Source organism: Eulemur rufifrons, chromosome 28, assembly GCF_041146395.1.
Source record: "Eulemur rufifrons isolate Redbay chromosome 28, OSU_ERuf_1, whole genome shotgun sequence".
NCBI lineage: Eukaryota > Metazoa > Chordata > Mammalia > Primates > Lemuridae > Eulemur > Eulemur rufifrons.
Genome location: NC_091010.1, coordinates 44,366,528 through 44,393,426, shown reverse-complemented (window position 1 = coordinate 44,393,426; position 26,899 = coordinate 44,366,528). Strand labels below are relative to the sequence as shown.

Sequence of the window (26,899 nt, the reverse complement as noted above, 5' to 3'; positions counted from 1 at the left end):
ACAGCTAAAAATATATAGAAAAAATTAGCCGGGCATGGTGGTGCATGCCTGTAGTCCCAGCTACTCGGGAGGCTGAGACAGGAGGATCCCTTGAGCTCAGGAGATTGAGGTTGCTGTGAGCTAGGCTGACGCTACGGCACTCACTCTAGCCTGGGCAACAGAGCGAGACTCTGTCTCAAAAAAAAAAAAAAAAAAGAAAAGAAATGCTTACTGTATATTGTTAATCTTTCATCCCTTAAATATTTGACTTTTAAAGATTCTTCTGAAGGCATGTCCACATAAAATTTTGGAAATGTGAAACCAGAAAAGAAAATATATATACATGCATACATATTTACGTATACATACACACACATCTTTTTTTTAACCTAATAGATTCTGTCAGGCTAAATGGGTTGGTATCATTTTGTAAAATGGAGATCACTAAAGAGACTATTTTAAGGAACTGATGATAGCCTAAGTCTAATGTAGGATGCCTCTCACTTAAGATTTTTATGCACAACTTTCTTTTTTTGTTCCTAATAGTATTACATACTTGCACTAGATGAAAATCCTATAATTGAGACCATTAAAGAAAATACATTAAATAAAGAAGGGCAGACATAGATTAGGCATCCTCAAACCAGGCCTGAATTTGTTACTCTCTAATTTTAAAGGGTACCTGTTAGAACCTTGCCGTTATAGAGTGGAAAGAACATGTGCTTTAGGGTCAGAGAGGCTTCATGCATCCCATCTCTGCCTCTGCTCACCTGTGTGGTCATAGGCAAATTATTCAACCTCTTTGATCTCATATTTCTCACCTATGAAGTGTGGGAAATTGTGTTTGATACAATTGTTGTCATGTTTAAATGAGATAATGCACATAGAGCATTATTCAAAGTTCCTGTTACATAGTTTACATTAAAAAAATGGCAATTGTTATGAATACTAATAGCACATAGTATGGATCTGCAGTTCCAACTTGATTTTGTGTTAGACATTATGAAATGTTAAATTAGTTTATTGATATAGAATTTGATTTATCCCTAAGTTGCTGCACTAGCCTATTACAGCATTCTTACTCATCACTGCATCCTTAGCTGTTAAGACATAGTAAGCTTTTAATAAATTGTCTAGTGCCCGGACCATTTGTGCCTACTTGTTCTTATGATAATTGGTTCATTATGATCATTAGATGATCTGGAATGTAAGTCTTAACCAGGGAAGGTCCCTGCCCACCCTTCCCCCCCCATTTGAGAATTCCTACAGTGTAATGAAGTATGTTAATTGTTGAAAAATCAATGACTTCCAGAGGTTTCCTTCCCTCCATTTAGTTTATTGATCGTTCTTTGAATTTTCTCTTCCTTGACTATCCCACCTTAACAGAGGGATAAAATTATTTTACAGGGATTTCTTCTCTAGAATGAATTGGTAAGTTGAGAGTACTACACATAAGGAGAAATGGCAAGGGATGCTTAGAGCCTTATATATTTCCAGTTCAGTGATTCTCCGTCTTGGCTGTTCCCATCTTCACTGTGTAATATTTCCCTCTAGATATCTGCCTGGGTGATCTAAGCCTGAGTGCCAAAGGGTGGGGGAAAAGGGCTTGTTGAGGCAGGTCCTGTCATTCCGCCTGAAGATTTTTACTTAAACCCACCCTGTTTTTAGTCCCTGGAGTCTACTATTCCGGCTGTCCCTGATTCTGGAGCTTCTCTGATTTAAGTTCTCTAAAGGAAGTTTCCTCTCATCTACTGCAGGGGTTAAGATGTGGGTACAGTATTTATTTAGCTGTATGATGGATGGAGGAGGGGACTTGGGCATCCAACCTCTCCGCATCTACATGTTTTTATGCAATTCCCCTATGTGTTCACCCCTACATCTGTCCTCCTACCTTTTGAGGTCTGTGGTGCCTCCAAGTCCTGAGTGTCTCTTGGGTTCTGTGACATTCTTTTTATAAGTATCCTTCCTCTGTTATGTTTTTCTCTGCTGTATTAGTCATTTGTCATCTTACCTCCTCCATTTTGCAAAAATTTGTTGAAATATTTTCTCTGCTGTCTTGTCTTCTTTTTGTCTTTGTGGACTTTCATCCTTTTTTTTCCTTTACTGATATTTTAATGGGCTTTGGGAGGGAAAAGAAACATACTTGTGGTTAAATCTGCCTTGTTTAGTTGGAAGTCTGGGGAATTGATGCAATATTTTGTCCTTTTGGTTTCAACCAAAGTGTTTTAGCCAGGCCAAATGATTGAATCTGAAATTTGTCAATTCTTATTAGTGATTTCTTACCTTTATAAGTTCTTATTCAAACCATTGATAACATTGTTCTTATTCAGATTGACTTCTGTCTTTTTTTGTTTTTAAAGGAATGTATATGTATATATTTTTTTCTGACTTTAACAATGGTATAGGTTCAGTGTACACAATTTAGGAACTACAGAAAAATAAAGAAGAAAATAAAAATCACTTGGATATAATTACCATTAATATTTTGTTGTATTTTCTTCAATCTTTCCTGCCTGTCTTTCCTTCTGTTCATCCACATTGTATATAAAAATTGAGTTCATGTTATATGATTTTTTAAGTTTACTTAACAAACCGTTATATAGTGCTTATGTACCAGATACTGTTCTAAACACTTTCTAACTCATTTAATAAGTTATATGTAGTTTTTTTAAACAAAGTTTTTGTTGAGACAGGGTCTTGATATGTTGCCCAAGCTGGTCCCAAACCTCTAGACTCAAGAGATTCTCCCACCTGGGCCTCCTAAAACTCTGGGACTACAGGCATGAGCCCTCTGTGCCTAGCCTATATATAGTTTTTATTCTGCCTTTTTTCTCCTAATATTTTATGAGTTTGTCCTTACACAGTTAATGACTCTTTTTTTTTTTTTTTTTTTTTTGTTGAGACAGAGTCTCACTTTGTTGCCCAGGCTAGAGTGAGTGCCGTGGCGTCAGCCTAGCTCACAGCAACCTCAGACTCCTCGGCTTAAGCGATCCTACTGCCTCAGCCTCCCAAGTAGCTGGGACTACAGGCATGCGCCACCATGCCCGGCTAATTTTTTTCTATATAGATTTTTAGTTGTCCATATAATGTCTTTCTATTTTTAGTAGAGACGGGGTCTCGCTCAGGCTGGTCTCGAACTCCTGACCTTGAGCGATCCGCCCGCCTCGGCCTCCCAGAGTGCTAGGATTACAGGCGTGAGCCACCGTGCCCGGCCAGTTAATGACTCTTTTAAAAAATGTGGCTACATAGTAGTCTATAACTTGGATACTGTAATTTACCCCCATTTCGCAGTTGTAAGATTTGATCCTACCTTCCATCCTTTCCTTTCTTCTTTTCTTTTCTTTTTCTGCTTTTCAAAATGACAATGCATTTGGCTGTCCTTGCACGTAAGTATTTCAATCCATCTCTGAATCTTTCATCAGGATAGATTCTTAGAATTACTGAATCAAAGGGTATAAACATATTTAAGACAGTTCCTGAGACATGTTACCACATAACCATTTAGAAAAAAATTGTACAGTTTATACTGCCAGTCAGATTGGTCAGTTAATCAATACTGTTTATATAATTGTTTAATTAACTGCGAATATACAAGTTTTTCCTGTCCTTTTCGTTTAACTTTTTTTTTTTTTTTTTTTTTTAGCAGTTATTGAGTGTCTGATTGCATTCTAGCACTGTGGTAGGCTCTGGATATACAGAGTTCAACTAGGAGCTCTGGCTTCAGGGCTCTCTGAAAATGTAGACTTAATTTTATGTGAATGTGCGTTTTGCCGGGGGGTGCAAGGGAGATAGCACTTTCATTGGATCTCAAGGGATGTGAGGCCCAGGGAAAGTTAAGAACATTTTTACGAATATATTGGCACTTTCTTTCCTTAAAACAACTCTGGAAAGGAGATAGATGTTATTTCTGTTTTACAGTTGAGGGAACTGGGGTTCATGGAGGTTAAATGGTTTGCTTTTTTATTCATATAGCTAACAGGTACTGGAGGTCAGACTATAACTCACCTTTCTGCTCATTTCTCTATTAATTTGTCTATATTGATTTCATGAGAGACTCTGCCAAATGCTGCTGCGTTTGAGGTAGAGTATTTCTCATTTTCCAATTCAGTAACGTTATCAGAAGAGAAAGTAAAGTATGGCATGATGTGTTCTCAGAGAACTCACGGATAGTGTCACATTCTTTTCTTAATGCTTTCACTGCCTATTTAATTATTGGTCTGGAGTTTTATTGGGAATCGATGACAGACTACTTGTGTGTCGTTTTCAGAATCTGCCTAACCTGCTTTCTGTTTGAAAAATCAGTGTTAACATTTGCTGCTTTACAACTTTGGTTTTATTTTTCTCCCATAAAAATATTTTCGTTGGTCAAAACTTAATTGCGTCTTCAGAATTCATGGGTATGTGTTCCATCTGAGAAAGGTATATGCTATTATGATTTTAAAGCGGTGATTTATGGTGGTAGATTTTTTAGATTGTTTTCTAGTTATATAGAGTGCTGAATAATGATTTGGCATATTCATACACATTACATTAGTTATCTTCAAAGCGGCTCCCTCCTGAGAGAAGAGCTATTTCAGATGGGCAGTCAGACTCTTCAGTTATTTACAATGTTTGTGTTTGTCTACATGCCTGAAAGAGGAATTTCATTAAAATATGATCGGCATCCTTTTTACAGCCTGCCATAATGATAGGTTTTCCTTTTACTACAGCATTTCTTTTCTAGACTTTACATCGGTGAGACTCTCCTCCAGAATTTCATTTGTTTATATTAGCATTTTGTCCTTCTGTACACATACACACAATTCATACACAGATGCATCTGTATAGGTGCATACCCTAATATAGCTGGTAATTTTCTTTGCCAACAAATGGAAAATCATGCTGTTAAAATTTGTTGGAATTTTTTGTTTATTTATTGCCTAATCTGTGCAAGGTACTGAAGCAGACATAGCTGGGGGCGAAAAGGATATACTGATTTATGGACAAAACTCTTAAGATATAAGGGTGTTTTTGAGGCATTAAGGTACTGGTATGAGGGAGAAAGTGATATAGGCCTTCGTGCCATAAGGGAGATATGGAAAGAAAGCCGTGGAACCTCAGAGAAAGGGGCAGGCCGTGGTGGGTGAGAGGTATGGGCAGGCGTGGGGAATCAGGAACTATTTTGTGGAGGAAAGGGTGAGGAGATGGGAGAGATTTTAGGCTGGACATTTGAGGTGGAGTTAACAGCATGAGCAAAAACGCTCAGAGGCCAAGAGAACACAAGGTTTATGGAAACTGCAGGTAGTTGAGTTTGGCTAGAGTGTAAAAACAAAGGATGATAGATCAGTTGGGTAATAGAGAGTTGAACTAAAGTTCAGACTGTGAGGAAGCTTTAAACATTTTCTGCAGGTAAATGTCATATCATATATTTCAGAACTTTGTACTTAAAACTGCATTGTGAATGACCATTATCAATGAATGTTTTTGACAGCAAGGAATTCAGTGGCTTTGCAGAGGTAGCTGTGAGGTCTCCCACAGCCACTACTGCTGTTTGTTGCCCTCAAGCCTGGACCCTCCTTTGGTTCTGCCTGTCCCCTCTGTAGCTGCAGTTGCCTGCTGCCTTTTGTTTATTATCACATTCCATGGAGACCCCATTACAGGACTTCTTGCTGCCAGTTCTCCTAGCTCCTGCTGTAAGAATCCTCTGTAGCAATCTCGTTTCCTAACCCTCCCTCATTTCACTGGTCTGCCTCAGTTTTTACCATTATGGAAACCCTAACTTCCTTGTTGCCTGGAAGAGCCTGGGCAAAAAGAAAATCTGTGTGGGAATCATTGTTCTTGGAGACAAATTACTTTCCTATTTTGAGGGTGAGAGTATTTCCCTGTCCTTCCATGGGGCTTAAGTATTTGCTGCCATCTTTGAGGTTGTCATTTTGGGATACCTACTCTGGCCTGATCTATAATAAGGGGCAGCTATTCTCTCTGTTGAGGGTTGGGGAGACATATTGTTGGGTATCTTGAGTTGTAACTTAGATTGCTCTTTCTTATAGAGACAATATTATAGGTAGCCATTAAATTCATGGTTCAGCTACAATTTATGTATAAGAAGTTTGATCAATATTTAAGAACCTTAATAATGTTTGTTTGGAAAAAATACATTTCAGATTCTAAATAACCAATATCGTACAAATATAGTATAGAACTTAAACTCGTGCTTTCTTTTTTGTTCTTAAGATTGATTTCTTATTTTTTCTAATTACTTTAGTTATATACCAAAGCAATTTAATCCTTTTGATTGACATCTAAAGTACGGATTTTTGGATTTTGTTTTGTTAGAAACATAAGCACATTTTTGAAATACTAGGTTTATAAATTAGAGGAACATCTGAACAGAATTATGGTAGCAGTATTTTTGAAAGCAGTCAAGAATGGAAATGACTCATCTTTAGGGGATTTTCAGGTAATTTAAAAACAGTAACATCTGCTGGATAGAGGTTTGCCTTTTAATCTTTCTAATTATAAATAGTCACTGGGATTTTTTTTATAGAATCTGTGGCCCCTAGGGACTTGTATTTCTAAGAATGTTAAAATGAGTGTTTATCTCAGAGATTTTATAGCTAGAAATTGTTATCTCTGTTTAGGATCATGTTCTTGAGCTTTTTTATATATTAAATGAAAACTTAAATGTTTGAAGCTTTTTTATTTTTTAAATCAATTTATTTTAAAGTTACTTTTTAAATGTTCTTGTGTGATTTTCTTTAGATAAGGGCTGATTTCTTCATTTAATAAGGTAATCTTTGAAAATAAAGATGATTAAAATTCTTTCATTATAAAAAATCTTAATGATATACAAAAGAGGAAAGAATAGTATACAGAACCTCCATATATTTATCACCTCAGATTCAACTATTGTGAATAGAAATTTTAATTTCAGGAAATGTTGGCTTTTTCCTTCTGTTATTTTTTTCTGTAACTATTTTGCAAATAAGTGGGCTAATTTGCAATTTTTATTTTATGCAGATGATGTAATGCCAGCCACTTACTGTGAAATTGACTTAGATAAAGAAAAGAGAGATGCATTTGTGTATGCCATCAAAAATCACTACTGGTACCAGATGTACATAGATGACTTACCAATATGGGGTAAGTACTCTATGTTGTATTTAAGGTTTGGGAAAATCTTCATAATGAGCAAGATTTATGTAATGACTCTATTAAGGTGATTATATGCTGGATCATGGTAAATGTGTTTTCACTATTGTCCACAGAATTATTTTAATACCAATTTTATAGTCCCGTGTTACTTGAAGGATTTTTGACATTGCCAAACCTTACATGAAACTCCCCCAAAATAAAACTTTTATAGGTATAATTTTTCAGATTCAAGGAATTAAAAGGTACTTGGAACAATCTGAAAAATTCTTCTCCCATTTTTCTCCTGTCTTATTTTAACTTGTTCTTTTAAATACAATTAAAGGGACTAAATAGGATTTTGAAGTTTAATTCTGCCTTTCTCTTACGTTGTACTATGGTAATATAGTTTTTAGGTATAATAGTTTCTTGAATGGTTTGTTTTGTTAGTTCCTTTGTTATTTTCCAAAACTCTTAATATTTAAAAATTTTTAATGTTTTTGCTCTTGCTTATCCATATTAATGGAGAAGAACTATGGCATAGTTACTTCAAATTTATGTGTAATCCAACAATGATTTGTGTTGGACTTGATTAAATTATTTAAAATGCAAAGCATGGTCAACATGTTTGATCACATTTATCTCTAATTTTCTTTTTTGCCTCTGGACATCTGCTCTTGCATATAATTAAGGTTTCTTCTAATTCTTAAAATTGTTAGCAGACTACTATGCTCATGGGCAGTAAACTATGAAAGTCTGACCATATCAGATCAGAGTTTAACTGATACTAAGATGAAATGTATAAGAAAGTTAATCTCAAGAGATAATTGCATATATCATCATTACTATGTTGCATGTTAATTAGGCATATATAATAAGCATTTCATACAGATGATGGTAATTACTATTGTGGCAACACAGGCATTTCTTTGATCAGTTCTGAGGGTAGTAGGAAGATGTGCTGAATATTCACGGAAGATTTCTGAGCCTGTAGTTCAGGAAAATCCATTGGTCTGGGCTTCCTGTGTTTTTGGTGAGAGAGCAGATTTCCCCCCTGTTCTTTTCCGTTGATTATGGGTTTCTTGTCTGGATCTTTAGGTTTTTTCAGTCATTGCTGTCAGCCTCTTTAGCAACTGTGGCAACTGTGGTTTCCTATGTTAAAATAAATCTTTTTTAGTCCTGGTATTTCAGGATCTGTCATGTTTGGGAAGATACTAATACTTTTGGATGTCCTAGAATGTCTGAACCATGTGGAATCCTTATCAAAATTCTTGACATAAAGGTTTCAGAGTCTTTTAAAAGCATCTTAGGGAGAGCCTCCTATTTTGTGTGATTATGTTGTCACTCCCAGAGTCTGGCTCTCAGAGTAGATAGGTAAATAAACCTTAATGAAATTATTATTGCTTAATGAGCTATTATTTTTAAAAAGAGAAAATATTAAAAAAAGAAATTATCAGAAGAATTTCATTATCCCTCTACCACCCCAAACAAAACTATACTCCTTGAGTTTGTACCAATTAGAATCACTTTGGGTAATAACCAAATAATCCTTCATAAGAAATGATCATTTTTTCCCCCTAATACTTTAATGGGATGCATTGACCATAGGGAGAAGGCCCTAAGGACTGTAAGGCTCTTGGGAGTATCTGGGCTTAGGTAGGGAACATTAGACAAGTAGTTGACAGTTTGAGGGCACAAGAGATGGATCCTCAGCTCCCACCTATTGCCCACACATTGTGTGGGTCTTTTCCTTTCAATATCCAAATCATGATCAAAATGATCATTTTAAACTATTGCCTCATTACCATTTATCTTCAAGACTCCTTTCATTTTGATGACTTTGCAGGGATAGGTCCAGTACTTGAGATATAAAAAGGAGACATTTTTAGTCTTATACATGTGTGCATCTCACTAGGAATAGGTACATCATAGGTTATTAGAGAAAGTAATAGAAACCTTTGTTTTCATTTAGGTTTGATCACCGGTAACTGGGTAACCTTGACAGATAATGATGTAGCGCCTCCCTAAAATTTTTAGGTATTAGGAAGTATGCACATATAGGGTGATAATTGTTATAATGAAGATTATGCAGAGCATGAACTTTGAGGATTAAATTAGTGATCAGTCATGCTGAGCTATTTGTTCATTACTTTTTCACTGTGGTATGACAAGGGTGTATGTTTGCTAAGTAGTTAATGAAGAGTCCAACTTGCATATTTGCCTTATTCTAATCATGAGGCATAATGGTAATATTGCTTTTTTAATATTAAAAACACTTTTAATGAGCTTTTAGCTTCTAAGGTATTTTAAATATTAAATGGTATTATCTTGTATAAAGGGTTTTTTCTTTTGTAGGTATTGTTGGTGAGGCAGATGAAAATGGAGAAGATTACTATCTTTGGACCTACAAAAAACTTGAAATAGGTTTTAATGGAAATCGAATTGTGGATGTTAATCTAACTAGTGAAGGAAAGGTGAAATTGGTTCCAAATACTAAAATACAGATGTCATATTCAGTAAGTATTAAAATAATTTTATGCAGGGAGTAGTGTTTGTGATCCAATATCAACAATTAAATGTGTTTTTGAGCTTCAGTAAATGAAAATGTAGCTTGAAATGGACGTAACAGAATATTATTAAAACTGTATTTTCTCAGTGTACCTAAGTAAGCCTCCTAAAGGAAGGAGATTTGCTTCAGATCTGTAGCATTAGATACCAGTTACACATTTGCAAGACCTACCATTTGCTATAACAAAGTTTGCCGTTATAACTGGGCAGTTAGAGTAACCCAACCGCGTATTTTCATGGTTACATTTTTAGATAGCAGTATTTTCTCTTTCCTTTTTACTATTGCAGGTAGAGATAATGTTGTATTGAAAGTTGCTGGATAGGCATAGTTATCATGGCTTGCTTTGTCAGTTGGAGTAACATGCTCCTGCAAAGTGAGAGCTTGTCAGAGCCCTTTAGGAATTGTCAAGCTAATTCTGTTCTCTTAGGCTTAAAAATAGTGGAAAGGAGAGAGAAATCCAACGTAGTAGTCCTCTTTCTTTGCCAGTTGTTTTTATCGTACCTGGAATGAGTCCATTGCCAGTGGCCAATTTTGAAAGGTTTTCAAGCTTTTTGCATATGTACCTCGTGCAAATAATATTTGTATAACCAAACTTACAAAGAAATTTGACAGTTGTGAGATAAGTAATTCAATCTAAAAATAAAGATGTACAGATTGTTATTTTAATTGGTTTAAACACTTGTAATGTGAGCTTGTACTAGTTCAGTTCTTATCACATTTTTCAGGTCAGAATATGTAAGTCAGCAATAGTAAATAGTCCTTAAAAACTTGAAGTGATCCTTCTAAGGAAAGTTCTAAGTTTTGTTAATACACAGAGGAAAGTTGGTTAGTGTTACACCTGTTTCAATTTCTCACATTGTTAGTAACTTTCTGTTTCTCTAGGTAATTTTAATTCTAAGTGTATAAATAATCCTAAATTTTGCTCAGAGTTTTGTCATCAGATTATTAATTTGTTTACTACTGGCCTTTATTTTTAAATGAAAAAAATTTTTTTCAGGTAAAATGGAAAAAGTCAGATGTAAAATTTGAAGATCGATTTGACAAATATCTTGATCCATCGTTTTTTCAACATAGGGTAGGTAAATAGTTCATGTATTTTAAGACATTGAATATGTGCACCAATCACTTTAACAAACATTGAGCATCTTTCGTATGCAGGGCATTTTCTTGAGGGCTGTGAATTTCCGGATTTATTTTATTTTATTTATTTTATTTTTTTTTGAGACAGAGTCTCACTCTGTTGCCCAGGCTAGAGTGAGTGCTGTGGCGTCAGCCTAGCTCACAGCAACCTCAAACTCCTGAGCTCAAGGGATCCTCCTGTCTCAGCCTCCCAAGTAGCTGGGACTACAGGCATGCACCACCATGCCCGGCTATTTTTTTCTATATATATTTTTAGCTGTCCATATAATTTCTTTCTATTTTTAGTAGAGATGGGTCCTCGCTCTTGCTCAGGCTGGTCTCGAACTCCTGAGCTCAAACGATCCGCCCACCTGGGCCTCCCAGAGTGCTAGGATTACAGGCGTGAGCCACCGCGCCCGGCCAATTTCCGGATTTAGCTAATGATGATCTCACATGTGAGCTTGAGGTCATAAGGGCGATGGACAGTTTTAGAGGAGCAATCCAAAACTCCTTTCTTTCTTCATACCTGGCGTTTAAGTCAATTAAGAGCTATACAGGGAAAAATACAACACGTGGGAAGCCAGAATTTCACCAATAAGGCTAACATTGGAGAATGTGACTTGTATTCGTGGTCAAGGGGGCTTCTTACTACAGAGACTCAGAATCAGACAGACTTAACACACTCAGACTGTACTGGGCACATGGGCACCTACCCTTGTAAAACTTATAGTATGGAGAAAGCAAAATGTGTGCGTCCTCTGGAAAGGAAGGACAGAATGAGAGAGTGGACTGAGGCCAGGAGTTTTTGCTAGTGGAAATCCTTCCACGTAGAAAAAAACATCAAGAGTGGGAAGAAATACCTTCCTCATCTCCCACCCCCACAAATCAGATACAAGCTGAATCTCAGTTCATAAGATCAGTGGCACTGGTACTAGTTTTATACAGGTACTTTGGGTTCTTTCTAGCAAAAAACATGCTTTATTTTCCCTCCTTCAAGGACGGAGATAAAAAGACAACAAGGCATAAGGGGATATATGCATTCCTCTGAGTTTCCTCCTGAATTACGTCTTCTTTCTTTCTATCTAATCTTTTGCATAGGAATCCTGAAGTTTATTAATCACCTATTTTTGAGATGGTCCATAAGTTTTTGTGGTTTCAGATTTATATATTGCTGATAGGTTCTACCTTTAGACTCTACCAGAACTTATCACTACTTATCTTCCTCAGGGTCCTAGGATTTAAAAACATTAAGCTATTCGGAATTTAGTCTTTACTGAAAGATTCAGCAAACTACCCCTGGAGCTAAAATTAGCCCCCCGCCCCCACTGCCCCCCCACCCGAGGTATAATGCTCAGGCAATCCTGAGTAGGACAGTTTAGTTAAGGGTATGGACACAGATAATGCCAAGATTTAGGTAACATTTGAGAATATGGAGGCCCTCAGCTGACACTCCTTAGTGGAACATGTAGGTCTGCCTTGTTCTAGTCCCATTGGGTATTGACAACTTGAGGGAAAGGCTACCTTTTAGCATTTTATCTTCAGAGCAGTGTTCCATATTTATTCTTTCAGCACATATTAATTGAGCACCTGTTATGTGCCAAAGCACTGTGCTAGGTAAATAGGATACATTAGAAAACAAGAGGCAAAAATCCATGCCCTTTTGGAGCTTGTGTTCTGGTTGGGAGGCATGCAGTAAACAGAGTAAGTAAAACATATACTGTGTTCAAAGGTAAGTGTGTCAAAAAAGAAAATACAGAGCAGCAGAGCAAGAGTGCTGGGGTGAATTGCAGTTTTAAACTCAGCTGTCAGAGTAAGCCTCTGAGATGGACTTTTGAGCAAAAGATTGAAGGAGTTGAAGGAAATCAGGAATGTGGATATTTGGGGGAAAGGAATTTCCAGACAAAGGCAACACCATTGAAAAATCTGTTAAAATGGAAACATGCTACTTGTGGTTTAAGAAATAGCAAGAAGATAAAGTCAGATATAGGTAGCAGGAGCCACAACATCCATGCTCACTGTAAAGACTTTGGATTTTACTCTGGAATGCAAAGAGGGTAGGGAAGCATTGTTTTTTCAGCAGGGGAGTGACAAATCTGACTTACGTTTTGAAAGGATCACTGAGGTTATTATGTTGAGAGAAGGTTCCGTGGGGTCATGGGTAGAAGCAGGGAGAGCAGTATGGAGGCTGGGTAGCAATCCAGATGCGAGGTGAGGTAGCTCAGACTGGGATGGTAGCAGTGTAGGTGGTGAGAAGATGTCAGATTGTGAATATAGTTTGAAGTTAGAGCCAGCCAGATTTCCTGATTGATAGGAAAATGAAGAGGGGCCGCCCGGGTTTTCAGTGTGGAGCTGCTATCACTGGGCCGTATGTGGAGGAGGTTTGGAGGGGAAGATCAGGGTACAGTTTGGGACTTGTTAGTTTTAATGTGTCTGTAAGACATCTAAATGGAGATACCAGCAAGTTGGATATATCCATCTGGAGTTCAGGAGAAAGGTCTGGGCTAGACACACAAATTTTGCAGTATTTGGCATATAGATGATATTTAAAGCTTTGAAACTGGTTGTAATTAACCAAGGAAGGCAAATGTAGAGAGAGAAGAGGACCAGGATTGAGTCCTGGGGGCAGTAATAAGAGTTTAGGAAGAATAGTAGAGTCTGGCTGAGGGCTTTGAGGAAAAAAATGAGAATGTATGGTGTTCTGAAATCCAAGAGAAGAAAGTATATCTTCTCGGATAGAGAGATTAGTTCTGAATTGTTGCTGATGGGTCAAGTAAGATGAGCACTGAAAGTGACTGTTGGATTCATCTGGAGCCACTGGTGAACTTGACAAAGAGCAGTTTTGGTGTAGTGGTGGAGCAAAATCTGAATGGAGCTGCCTTAAGAGAATGAGAGGAGAGGAATTGGAAACAGGAAGTATAGAATTGTGAGGAGTTTGGCTGCTAAAGGGAGCAAAGAAATGGTGCAGTGGCCAGTAGGGAAGATAGAGTTAGATTTCTGTTTTTGTTTTTCTTAAGGTGTGAGGAAAACTAGGGTTCAATGGAGAGTGCAAAAGTGACAGTGTAGGAGAAGAGGGGTGAATTACTGCGGTGTTTTCCTTAAGTAGGTGGGCGGGGCGGGATCTACTGTGTAAGTGTAGGAATTGCTTCTCAAAGCATAGGCAGAGGAGCTAGAGCCCAGTTTCAGACTCTGGCTCAGCCACTTACTGTAACTGGTTAAATGACTCAGTTCTTCAGCTTCTGTTCTGTTGATAGTGAAGCAAGGATTGTAATACCTTGCAGAGTTGTTGGGAAATTTCACTTTGATGATGTATATAAAGCACCTAGTTCAGTGTCTGGCACATAGCTGGTGCTCAGTAAGAGGCAGCACTGTTGGTATATCTCCAGTTGTCTTATAACGTTTACGACTGAGGGTGCTGCTTTAGGATTAGCAACACTAGGGGGTGCTGGAGTGCAGCAGTTAGTAGGGTTAGTAAACCCCTTTGTGGCATCAGGTTTCTTTATTATTTTTAAGAAATATTTTCCCTGATATAATAAAGTTTCAAAATCATACAAACTTTCATAATTTTTAGAATAAAGGTTAAAATGTCAGGTTATTAGTAGAACATTATACCATTAATAGCTATTGGTTTAAAGTTTGTATCTTAGAATAGAAAAGAGCAGAGAGCCTTGTTAGAAATTATAGGATATTAGGTATATCTTTCTTATTACTAAATGGTGACTATATAAAACTTCTTTTTTAAAAATGTGATAAATTGACTAAAACAGAATATGTGTTACTGTATACTTTTTTCTTTCTATTTAAAAAAAAATTTTTTGCAAAGGTGGGGACTCACTATGTTGCCCAGGCTGGTCTTGAACTCTTGGTGTCAAGCTCTCCTCCTGCCTCAGCCTCCCCAAGTGCTGAGATTACAGGCGTGAGCCACCGTGCCCAGCCTTTTTCCCCTCTCTTTACCTTTTCTGGGTTACTAATTTCCCAGGGTGGGAACAAAATCAAATCTTTGGAAAAGTCTATCATTATAGACTGTCTTTATAAATCTTAAATGATACTTTTATGATAAAATTAGATTTGTATAACATTTTTGGGCAAACATTTTGAAAAAGGCATTCATTGTTTTCTTTATAATTTCAGTAGATGCTTAATAAATAAATTATTGACTGAAGGAAGGAATGATATTATGAAGAGGCAGAGGCAATTGGCTGTCTCCTATTTTTTAGGAAGAGCCATAGAGTTTGTCCCTTCCCTGAATAACAGGTGGATAACAGAGCCAGGACTGCTCTTCACCTTAGTGTACATATTCAACACATTAGCCCAAGTGAAAATCTGTCCTAATTGTACAAGACAGTACGTATATGTATGTTAAATTTTCTATGTATGTGCCTTTGGAAGTTTAGAGAGCACAAGGATATCTATGAAAAACTGGAATATGGAGATGAGTGATTTCATGGAGGAAAGAGTGCTTGTGTTGGAATTTAAAGACTAGGTAGAATTTACTAAGGTGGATAGAAGTAGATCCCATGGGTGGAAGTTGCTATACTTGTGGGTCCTTGAGGTAGGATAGGCCTGATTGGAACATAGGATATAATGGAAAGAAAAATTGAATAGGTAAGGTGAGGTGGCCATATTACAGGGAGTGCAGAATATTGGGGAAAATTGCTTAGATTTCATATGAAAGAAATCAGGTATATGACTCTTAAGTTTTAGAATAGGGGAACATGATGAACAATATGAACATGATGTTTCAGAAAGATATACTTGGATACTTTTTACAGACTAGGTTGAAAGGAAGGAGAGAGACAAAAAAAAAAAAATCCAACTGGGAGGCCATTAGAGTTATCAAGGTATGAGGTGATGTCATGGAATGGAGAGGAAGGGATAGATACAAGAGACATTTTAAAGAAAAATAGAAGCTTAATAATTATTACCTTTGAAAGATTAGGGAGAAGAAAGAACCAGAGATAATTCTAAATTTTCAAAACCAGGCTGGGTGTGGTGGCTCATGTCTGTAATCCCAATACTTTGGAAGGCCAAGGTGGGAGGATCACTTGAGGCCAGGAGTGTGAGACTACCTGGGCAACATAGTGAGACCCTGTCTCTACAAAAAGGAAGTCAGTTGGGCCTGGTGACATGTACCTGTAGTCCTAGTTACTCAGGAGGCTGAGGCAGAAGAATCACTTGGGCCTAGGAGTTCAAGGTTACAGTGAACTATGATTGCACCACTCACTTCAGTCTGGGTGACAGAGTGAGACCCTGTCTCAAAAAAAAAAATTACATATATATATTTTTGAAGCCAAATGTTAGTTACATTAGCAGAAGTTAGAGAATCAGAAATGAGTGTTATATGTGAAGCAGAAGATTATGAGTTTATTTTAGGGCAGTCTGAATCTGAAATTCCAGAAAGACATTCAAGTAGAAATTATTGTAGTAGCAAAAGTCTGAACCATGAGTGAGAAAGAATACTATAGATTTGGGGTGAGGTGAAGGGGTGGAAGGTGTCATCATCGTCATTGGAATGCTAGTTAAAAGTTCTGAGAGCCTAAAGAAGTCACAGCAGAGTACCAAGATTGGAGCTTCTGCAAAAGTTCACACAGGATAGAAGGAGCTGGCATTGAGATGAAAGAGGAGGAGCAGCAGTCAGTGAAGTAGGATGGTATTGTGTCAGAAAAGGTCAGATGTGGCAGAGATCAAGGAGAATGAGGCAGATAATTGACCACTGAATCTGTTCAGAAGTTCATTCCTTTGAGAGAAATTTTGTGGGGCAACGGTGAGATCATATTGTGTTTTCAAGGAAGGGAGGGAAGAAATGGAACATATAGTCTCATTTGAAAAGTATAGGCATTGAAAGGGAAGTGAGAAGATCAAGAATGAGGGGACAAAAATGAAAGAAGCACTTTAAAAGAATATAATAGTACTAATAATAACTTAATTTTTATTTGGTGTTTAGATGTGCCATATATTATATGCTTTACTTTTATTATCTTGTTTAAACCTTATGATAACCCCAGGGAGTAGATACCATTATAGACGAGGATCTTTGGAGATTGCTAATGTTGGTGAAAGGTGGAGGGTTAGGGGTGCAAAAGTACAGCAGAACAAAACACCTCAAAGAATGAATGAGATCTGCAGCCTAGTGACAAGGTTGAGTTCAGGGGGAAACAGCTTCTAGGAGATTGACAGGAGGAGTGAAGGGCCAGGAGGGCAAATGTAGAAAGGTTGTATCCTCATGGATGGTGGAAGACAGGATCACCTACCTAAGTGAAGGCAGGAGAAAGGGTGGCATTGAGGCCTTCAAGAGAGAGGAGAGATTTTGGAACTGTCCTTAAGGACCTTTTTGGGATTTAAAATATAAATAAAGGAATCACTGAGCAATGCCAAGTGAGATGCACTGAGTTCTGGGATGCACTCAGAGACACAGCACCTTGTGGTTATGAACAGAACCTGGACATAATGGTGTGACTGATATGTGGGTGAAAGCAAATTGTAGATATTATTAAACCTTATAAATCACAACGTAAGTATTATTTCCTCCATTTTTTAAATGAGAAAACTGATATCACCCAGCTAGAAATTGGTAGAGCCTGGGTTAAATCCAGGCGTATTTGACTCCAAAGCCCATGTTTTTTCATGATATTGAATAGTATATGTCATATAGCCAAATTATACTTTATTTGTACAATAAATTTGATCTTGAAAATCTGTGTAAATAATAGCATGTTTTCAATGTATGGAATCTTACTGTTAAGAAAGCCCTTCTTTTAGCATAATGAATACTCATCCCCAAAGAGTCTTAAGTGTGGACTTTTATCTAAAAGATTTTAAAAGACTATATATTTTTTGCATTAGCCTCTAGTTGTTGTCATGAAACTTACGAATTTTGTGACTGATAGGTCATGTTGGTAACATTTTATTTTCTGTTACTTTAGATTCACTGGTTTTCAATTTTCAACTCCTTCATGATGGTGATCTTTTTGGTGGGCTTGGTTTCAATGATCTTAATGAGAACTTTAAGAAAAGATTATGCCCGGTACAGTAAAGAAGAAGAAATGGATGACATGGTGAGCAAACATTTTTACATTATATTTATAAAAACAATTTAACTCAGTGTTATTTTGAATGTTGGAATGTAGGTCACAGTTTCTTATCTGTAATCATTGAGGCCAGGTGAGTTTTCAGAATTTTTAGGTGTTTTGTTAAGAGACAAGATCTCACTTTGTCAGCCAGGCTGGAGGAGTACAGTGGTGTGGTCATAGCTCACTGTAACCTCAGCCTCCTGAGTAGCTGGAACTACGGGCTTGAGCCACACTGCACCCAACTAATTTTTAAAAAATTTTTTGTAGAGACAGGGTCTCACTATGTTGCCCAGGCTAGTCTCTAACTCCTGGCCTCAAGTGATCCTTCTGCTTCAACCCCCAAAGCACTGGGATTACAGGCATGAGCCACTGGGCCCGTCCCAGAAAAATTTTTAGGTTTTAGAGAGGTGTAAAACTCTCATTGTAGTCTGGGACCATACCCTGTCATCAAATATATTAACTTTTTTTTTTTTTTTTTTAAATCAAAACACATGAATGTTCACCCTAAGTGGGGTAAATAAACTGTGTAAATAGCCTCTTGTTATTTCAGAACAAGTTTTGCCACCATTTAAGGATATGTCAAACATAAGAATGTTTGACATATCCTTAAAGAAACAAAATTTTTATTTCAGAATTGCAGCTGAGAGGTTATAAATCTGTATTGGTAACTTTCTAATACTGTTAAATATTACATAAAATTCAAGGAGTAGGTGGAAAGATTATTTTACATTTAATAAAAATGTAAAGGTTTACAAAATTTTCTGAGTTCTTTTACTAAATCGTAGAACAAAAGTGTGTTCTATAGAATGTTAATGGTCATTTTGTGTAGGTATCCTCCATAATTAAATAGATTTGGTGGAAACAGTTTAAAATTTTAAATTTTAATATGCTGAAGTTTGTTGTGAAGTATCAGGAATAGATAAAATATTCAGTGCTTCTTAAACATATCTGACCTGGATTTTCCCCCAAAACAGATTATCTTGAAGGGCTGCTATTCCTTAAAAAACATTGTTTTAGAAACTGTTAAACTGTTGTAGAAACAGTTTAAGGAACATTTGCTTACTCAGATTGAAAAGTAAAAATTGAATTCTTTTAAAAAAATGCCATAGACAGTTAAATAAAAACATCCATATGCAATATTTTCCCAATATGTTTTCGTATATTCTAGCTTATGAAAGACATTTCTGCATTTTTACGGCATTTAGTACTGGTTTTGATACTCTTCTCTTTTGCTTTCTGCCTGGCCCCTGGTTGTATATGAGCCACAGTCAGGATGTGAATGTCAAGAATAGGGTCTGAAAGTAACATTAAGAGAGTCAGTGCACTGTTCTCCCAATTTGACCATTTCTTTTTGCTCCCAAACATTTTCTTTTTCCATTATTTGAGAGTCTCTGGACACAACTAGGAGTCAACTTTGTGAACCTCAACATTTTAATATTGTAAGTTACTAAGGCAATGAATATTTTAAATTTGAAGTGTCTTTTCTTAATATTTTGGACCTTTTTAGCTATAAATTTGGAAGAAGGGAACTTACAAGTGTAATTTTTTGCCTTTCCACTGTATTTTAATTTGATTCCAAATGATTTGCTTTTCTCTATACATAATATTTGCATATAGGATAGAGACCTAGGAGATGAATATGGATGGAAGCAGGTGCATGGAGATGTGTTTAGACCATCCAGCCACCCACTGATATTTTCCTCTCTCGTTGGTTCTGGCTGCCAGATATTTGCTGTGTCTCTCATCGTTATTATAGTTGCAATGATAGAAGATTTATATACAGAGTAAGTGCCTGTACTTCATTACTTTTTTGTTCTGGAATAGTTTAAATCATTGGAACCATTTAAGTCAATCATAATTAAATATTTGCTTATTTCAGTTATCTTAGAATTTATGGTAAATGTCATTAATGCTGACAAATAATAATCTTCACCTAAAGTATTTTTTCTGTTACATGCTAAAATTTACTAGTATTAATGAACATTTTGGTTGGTTACAAAGGTTATATTTAGTTAGAGGTACGAGTAGAGGTTATTTTCAATCCAGAACTGTTCGACAAAGTGAATAGGCATTTTTTTTTTAAGTTGGAGACCCAATAGGGAGCTTCCTAAGAAGTACAAGGATTTTGCAGTTACTAAATTACTACTTTACATATACCTCTAAAACTGGGAGACCTCTACAGAATAGATTGTAAAGAATAGTAAAAAAGTAATGGGAAAGTCACATGAAGTAGGTTAGAAAAATAATTGGGTGACTTTAAAAAAAAAAGTCCTGGATCAGTATCTTACCTTTACCTGGTTTTTGCTACATTGTTTTCTTTGCAAACAAAACCATTTGCAAGAAATTCTTGATTTGAGTTCTCTGGATTATAAGAAAAAGTTATATATTCACAAAAGATCTCAAGTCCCTATCGAGTGGTCCCATAACAACCTTTATGAAGCAGACACACTCTGGTGCCTGCGGGGTAGTGGTTATAATTCAGGCATTTCAGATGCTGCCCCTGAAGTCCTCAATCAGAATGATACTTGTCTCCAGTTACATTTCATACCTCTATTTCATTTAATAATGCATTCTTCCCTATATATCCTGACATTTTGTGGACAAGCAATAAGTTCTTGCTGAAAGAATAGCTCTTTAGTTATATGGTAAATATTTAACTATATATTAAATAGTTGTTTCCTCTGCTAGATAAAATTTCTTTGAGAGTAAAGACTGAGTCTTAACTTATCTTTGAATTTTCAAAGTACCTGCATAAAGAGCTTTGTACATGGAAGGTACTCAGTTAATGCTTGTTGAACTGAAGTGCTTATGTATAACCAGCAAAGCTATTTCTCTGTAGTTTCTGTTATGTTTCCTTAACGTAACCTTTGCAATTCATGTACCACATAAGCTTTAAAATAATTAATTTAAACCTAAACTTGAGAGTTTTGGTGAGCAGTTGGTGAATTTTAGGGTATATTTTAGATAAACTGAATCCCGAATATAAAACAACAGCATTTCAAATCTGTCAAGAAGTTGTGCCTTACATTAAATACTGGATTAAATTCATCACTACTGAATTGACACTATTTTGTCACAGTCTTCTGAGTGACTAGAAGGTAACCTCTCCTAGAATCCAAGTATTTGCTTTGTTCCTTTTCAAAATGTTAGTTTTAAAATTTTGGCAACTCATTTTTTAAATGTAGAAGCTCTTCAACTTTTAGAAATAAGAAACGACTCTAATACGTGGTATTAGCAGGCAAGCCATGCCTTGTTATTTTAGCGTATCATTATCAATGGTTGTTCTTTGTTGTGTTTATTTGAAGTGAACATAATTATTTATATGATAAGTACTAAAGCAGTAATTACTGTGACATAAAAGTGGCTAACATTATTGAGGTTCCATGTTAGGTGATTTACACACATTAGATCCTTTAATCTTCATGTCACCCTTCAATCAGATGGTGAAGGAACTGTTATTATCTCCGTTCTACAGATGAGGAAAGTTAAAGCTCAGAGAGGTTAAGTAATCTGATTGAGATCACACAGCTGTGAGTAAAGGGTGTTAATAAACTAGGATTTGAACTTAAGAAGTCTTACTCCAGAACTCTTTTCTTAATTTGCTATGTTTGGAAATGAAAATAGTAATAATAACAAAACAAAGTGGTGAGAAAATGAAAAATTTGTACATAAAATTGGGATGAATCCAGGTTAGGAAGGATTCTAAAGACTAAAGAGCAGATAATGTAACATGAAATTACTTTGCCTCTGGGGTCACCGTAGCAATCAGAAAGGAAAAAATATTTTGAGGCTGTCAGTGGAGGATCAGTATCAGTGTGGATGCCTGTTAATCTGTGATATGAACTCTTGAGAAGGCATAGAGTTTGAGAAGGTAACGGTAATTAAGCCTGTTAACACTGCTGCTGCCACTACTCTGAAGCTTTCATTGGGGTGTGGCAAGGTAGTGGCAAGTGTAGGCAAAACAGCTCCTTAAATGTTCCTCCCTCCAGTCTTGGAGAGGTGAATAGGAAGGACAGGGTCCCTCCATCAGCAGATTTTTCAATGTAGATGAAATTGGATTGTTTGGTGGTAGTGGTGGGGAATGTTTATGAACAAAGAGGTAGAGGTTATATCTGATTTTTAGAGTTCTGATGGATACTCACACTTTGATTTGGTGGAAATGTCTCTGGGGACTGCAGGCTTAAATACCTCGTAGTCATTTTGCACTCTCAGTTCCATGGGCAGCCTATTTGAACCCTGTCTTCTGATATTAGAAACTTCTGGCTAGTATTAGACTGGTCTTACACTGAAAGCAGCCTTTCTGTCTTCAGCATTGTTAGGCCTGTGTCAGCCTTAACACCCATTATAAACGGAGAACGGGTCAAATTTGTTAATGATAGTCTAAAAGGAATAAATTAGTACTTGCAGTGTTTAATTGGGTTCTTGAAAAAACAAATTTGGTTTTTAAAACTGATTGACTTTTATACCCATGCTCTTTTAAACTTGGAAATGACAAATTCTCAGATTACATTTGTATTTAGCTATATATTGATAGAAGTGAAATACTACAGTGTTTTCACTATTATTTATCTACTTTAAGAAAGTGAGCATAGGTATTTGAGCAGAGGAGTGCTACATATTTTAAGACTAGTAAGTTGAACTATGTAGTGAGTTAAGTATACTTCTATATTATGGCAAATGATACTGTCATTTATCATTTTAATATTTCTCTTTGCAGTTAGGCATTTTAAAAAATATTTTTTCCAGTTTTAGTCCAGAGGAGGGTTGGTCCGAATTCCTTAGATATTATTGGAGGAGGAGGTTAGGAATTGTCAATCTGAGTTAATGCTGACTTGTAGACCTATAGGTTTTTTAAAAATCATTTTTAACAGTACAAGGGAGACTAAATAGGGAAAGTCTCAGTGCTATACCATTTAAAATAATAGCATTTAATATAAGTTATACCACTTGCATTTTATTTCTTTTAGCAGGCAAGAATCATGAGCAGTTGAATCAAGTTATGAAAAGGACTATTCTTGTCTTTTTTCCTAATAGATGAATATCCTGTTCGATATCATTGGGTTGGTTTACAGAGTTGCAAAAACAGTTTTGGTGCCAGCTTTTAATATTTTTGCCAAAGAGGTGTAAAGTATATGTTTAGAATATATTATGAAATTTAACTGCAGGTTTAAAAAAATTAGTATCAGCCTGGTATCAAGAAGTGCAGTTGTAACTATAAATTCATTCACTTGAGAAGCTTTTGAGATTTTTTTTTTTTTTTTGGTAGTTCAGGATGTGATATTTTTGTATTTCAGTTAAATTTATCTTTGAAATTAAACTAATGCTAATGTGGTAGACTATATGATGTTTTCTTTAAATTATTGGTTTTATTTGATCTTATATGTTGTTTCGCCTTTTTAGGAGGGGATCAATGCTCAGTACAGCCATATTTGTCTATGCTGCTACATCTCCAGTGAATGGTTATTTTGGAGGAAGTCTGTATGCTAGACAAGGAGGTAACTTATTACCACTTTGTGTTTTTAATTATAGATACCAATATTATACTATGAGGTATTTGGAACTTAAAATGGGCAGTAAAGCCATCGTAAACTCCTTTGTTGTCCCATTTCACATAATCTCTAACAAACTCATTATTATGTGTTCTATCTTGATTTTTGGAATCCTCGAATTTTATTCCCTAAAATTATGAATAATTAATAGATCATCTCCATTGTCCACTGTGAAATTAGCCCTGAGAAACGTGTAGGAGAGTACATTTAAGTTATTGATATTATTTGCTTTGAGGTACCTAGCTGTAGATGTGATCCATGTAAAGGCTGCAGTCTCCAACCCCTGGGCCCCAACCCCCCCCCCCCCCCCCCCCCCGCCACCATCTGTGGAAAAACTGTGTTCCATGAAACCAGTCCTTGATTGGGGACTGCTGATGTAAGGCCTCTGCACAGAGTATAGGTTTATAGACAAATGCAAAGGCATGTTTAGTGGCCTATGGGTAAGGTTTCTGGACAGTGGAAGGAGAATAGGAAGGAGAGCTGATTATTTCTCTTGACCCTTAAATATTTATCAAAGGACCCTTTGCAAAGATTTCTGTTACTCAGTGTCACAATCTCTTGCTTTAAGAGCACTTCATCTTAAATACCCCCTTGCTCCTTTGCTAGTGTGACCTGGAAATGATGGAAATAATACATGGATGATACAAGGGTGCTGCTCCTTGGTGTTCTGCTTTGATATTCAGAGGTCCTTTGTTTTCCCTGTAATCTTCGTTTTCTAATAGGTTTAGAAAAATGTGATAGTAGATTTGCATATTTTAGTTTATGAATGAAGGGTTATTGAAAGACCTTACAATCATATTTCCAAGGATAAAGTTGTGATTTTCACACCCCATCCTAAGCAAGGTAAGCAATGCCAGCATTAGGAAATCCTGCCACCTTTAGTATACTAGAGAGATGGTTATAGGACATCAGAGCATAGGATCATTTAAAATTCCCTCAGGATATCCTGGTTTTCCTTTGCTTTTTTTATTGGTTCTACTTGACTTAATGTGCTCTGTACCTTCAATATAGGTAATTCTTTGGATTGCCTGAGGGAGTATCATTATAGATTCCTGACTATTTAAGTTAGGTGTTCAGGTCTCTAAATCTTGCCTCCAGATATGGGAAATGAGTCCTATCATTTAGGATTATATCCTAAGGAGGTAAGGATACCCAAGGCAACTTCTACTTTGAATTTGACCTGGAAACCAGGCTAAAAATGTTTAGTTTATGATTCCCAAAAATTTATTTAAGACAGGAAATTTATTTACACTTGGACATGAATTTGCTTTGAGTCTGATTGCAAGTTAAGGACACCCAGCCAAACTTTCGTTTACTATGCTTATTCTTGAAAGCTGACAGAGTTCAGGCTCAGGTCTAGGAGTATCACATCTTACAAAGTATAATCTAAAGATTATGTTTTGATTGATAGTTTACTGAGGAGGTCTGATAGTGTCCTGATATTTTGTCTGAACAATCCCTAAAAGCCAGATTAATTTAGAGATCTACCCAGGAAATCAAGAATTTTTCAGTTATCTCAGGATTTGAACTACAGTGAAGCTCAAGGTCTTCACACTGTCCTCAGTACACTGAATAATGCTCTAGACCCAGTTTGAAGCCGGCAGTATCCTGGAACTTAACCAGAGTCTCCAACGGTGTGGGGAGCAGTAGAAAGCACCACAACGCAGATGCCTGGGCTACTGCTTGTACCCAGTGGAATGCATGTGGGATTCTTTTTGACTGTTGGAAGGAAAGAGAGAAATAGAGTTGAATAAGTTTTATTAATACATGCATGAATCTGAGAAGCTAATGGAAAGTACAAGAAAAGAAAATTCTAGAAAGTTGTTGGAATTAAATAGAAGAAATACTTAATTTTAATTAGTTGTCATCCTTTTTGTGTTACTGTTTAAATGCTAGGTATTAGTTGAAAAAGAGAGATTTTTGAAACTTACATAAAAAAAAAATGAAATAGAGGAGAAAGCTCAGAATCAAGGAGTTTTTCAGGAGAAATGTTACAATTTGGGGTAGTAATTCTGTGAGACAGTTGTTTAAAAAGAACTTTATATAGAAGAAAACAACATTGAGAGTATTGCTTGTCTTTCCTGTAGCATATCCTATTTGGTTCCCTGTGGCTTATGTGTATGGAGTTGAACTTTAATAGTGATCCAATGTTAAATATTTACACTCTGTTCCTAAGCTATATGAAGATGTTGTCTGCTGGCTTATACACTCTGCTGTATTAGAAAGACAGCTCCCTGTTGCTTTCCTGGTCGATATGAGCATGATTTAATATTTTTGATTATAAAGTTAAAAAATTTCTTCCCTTGATTATTTAAATAATAAATATTCACTGTATAGAATGTTGACAATATACAGAGATATAAAGAAATAGTAAAACTTATAAATCTGTAGTTCTCATTGCTGAGGGAGAACTCACAAAACATGTTCTGTTGTTTCTTGCTTTTCAAATATAGAAATACATTTAATATGTATTTATAATAATTTTAGAACTACAAGTAAATTTAGAGACTATTTAACCTAGGAGTTTTTAGACTTTTTTTTTTTTTATTTTTTTTAAGCCATGTAACCCTTTTTTCAAATGAAAGCTTACATGAAACTCCAGTGTGTATAGCTGTTGAAAATGGAATTGTTCTGGTTGAAGCAGTGTTAGAGGACCTGGGATTTTCATTCACCAGTGACTTCATGGGCACATCAGGAAGCTGTAGAACTCTAAGCAGTAGTTTGGAAATCTCTGTCTAGGCCAACTTGTAGCCCAGAGAGATTGAGTGGCTTAACCAAAGTTCACAGCAGTTCAGTGGCAGAATTGAGACAAACGTGAGAGTATCTTACTACAGGTCACTGCTCTTTTTCAGTACACCCACTTCAAAAGCTATGTTTCTCATATACATATTGAAGAGCTGGGCCGGTCTTTATTAGCAATTTTTTGGAAGCAATTATTAGGATGTTGAATTTCATGATCTCTGTATTAAAATCTTAAATAATTTGATGCTATATAATTATATTTTGAACATTAATACATGCGTATCTATCTAGCTCTGGTTTTTATAGTTTCCTTTCTCTGTCAGGAAGGAGATGGATAAAGCAGATGTTTATTGGGGCATTCCTTATCCCAGCTATGGTGTGTGGCACTGCCTTCTTCATCAATTTTATAGCCATTTATTACCATGCTTCAAGAGCCATTCCTTTTGGAACAATGGTAAGTTGTTTGAATCTTGCTTTTAAACTGAATAAGTATAAACATTCTGATATGAGTCCTGCAGTCTCTCCAAAGTACCTCTTATTAGGTGTTTTGATAGTTTTAGCCAGTCCTTACTCAGTCCTGGAAAGTTAGGTGAGGAGAAAACTACTGTTGTTACCTCCATAAAGTTTGCTTAAGTTTAGACCTATAGTTGCCCTTTTTTTTTCTTGATTCTGTAATCCAATAACGTGAAAGGCTGAATTTAAATATAAAAGAGAGCACTATAGCTTATTATCAGAGATGGGAGGAACTGGTGAATATATTTTAG

At 36.2% G+C, this 26,899-nt stretch overlaps 1 protein-coding gene across 1 annotated transcript in view; it reads left to right on the top strand.

Moving 5' to 3' along the window:
* TM9SF3 (transmembrane 9 superfamily member 3) overlaps nucleotides 1–26,899 on the top strand; it is a 62,363-nt gene that overhangs the window by 12,434 nt on the left and 23,030 nt on the right. Inside the window, exons 3-9 of the mRNA XM_069459926.1 lie at nucleotides 6,979–7,101; nucleotides 9,445–9,605; nucleotides 10,656–10,733; nucleotides 17,698–17,829; nucleotides 19,462–19,628; nucleotides 23,245–23,339; nucleotides 26,459–26,589. Coding sequence (XP_069316027.1) covers nucleotides 6,979–7,101; nucleotides 9,445–9,605; nucleotides 10,656–10,733; nucleotides 17,698–17,829; nucleotides 19,462–19,628; nucleotides 23,245–23,339; nucleotides 26,459–26,589 — 887 coding nt within the window. The remainder of the gene's footprint in view (nucleotides 1–6,978; nucleotides 7,102–9,444; nucleotides 9,606–10,655; nucleotides 10,734–17,697; nucleotides 17,830–19,461; nucleotides 19,629–23,244; nucleotides 23,340–26,458; nucleotides 26,590–26,899) is intronic.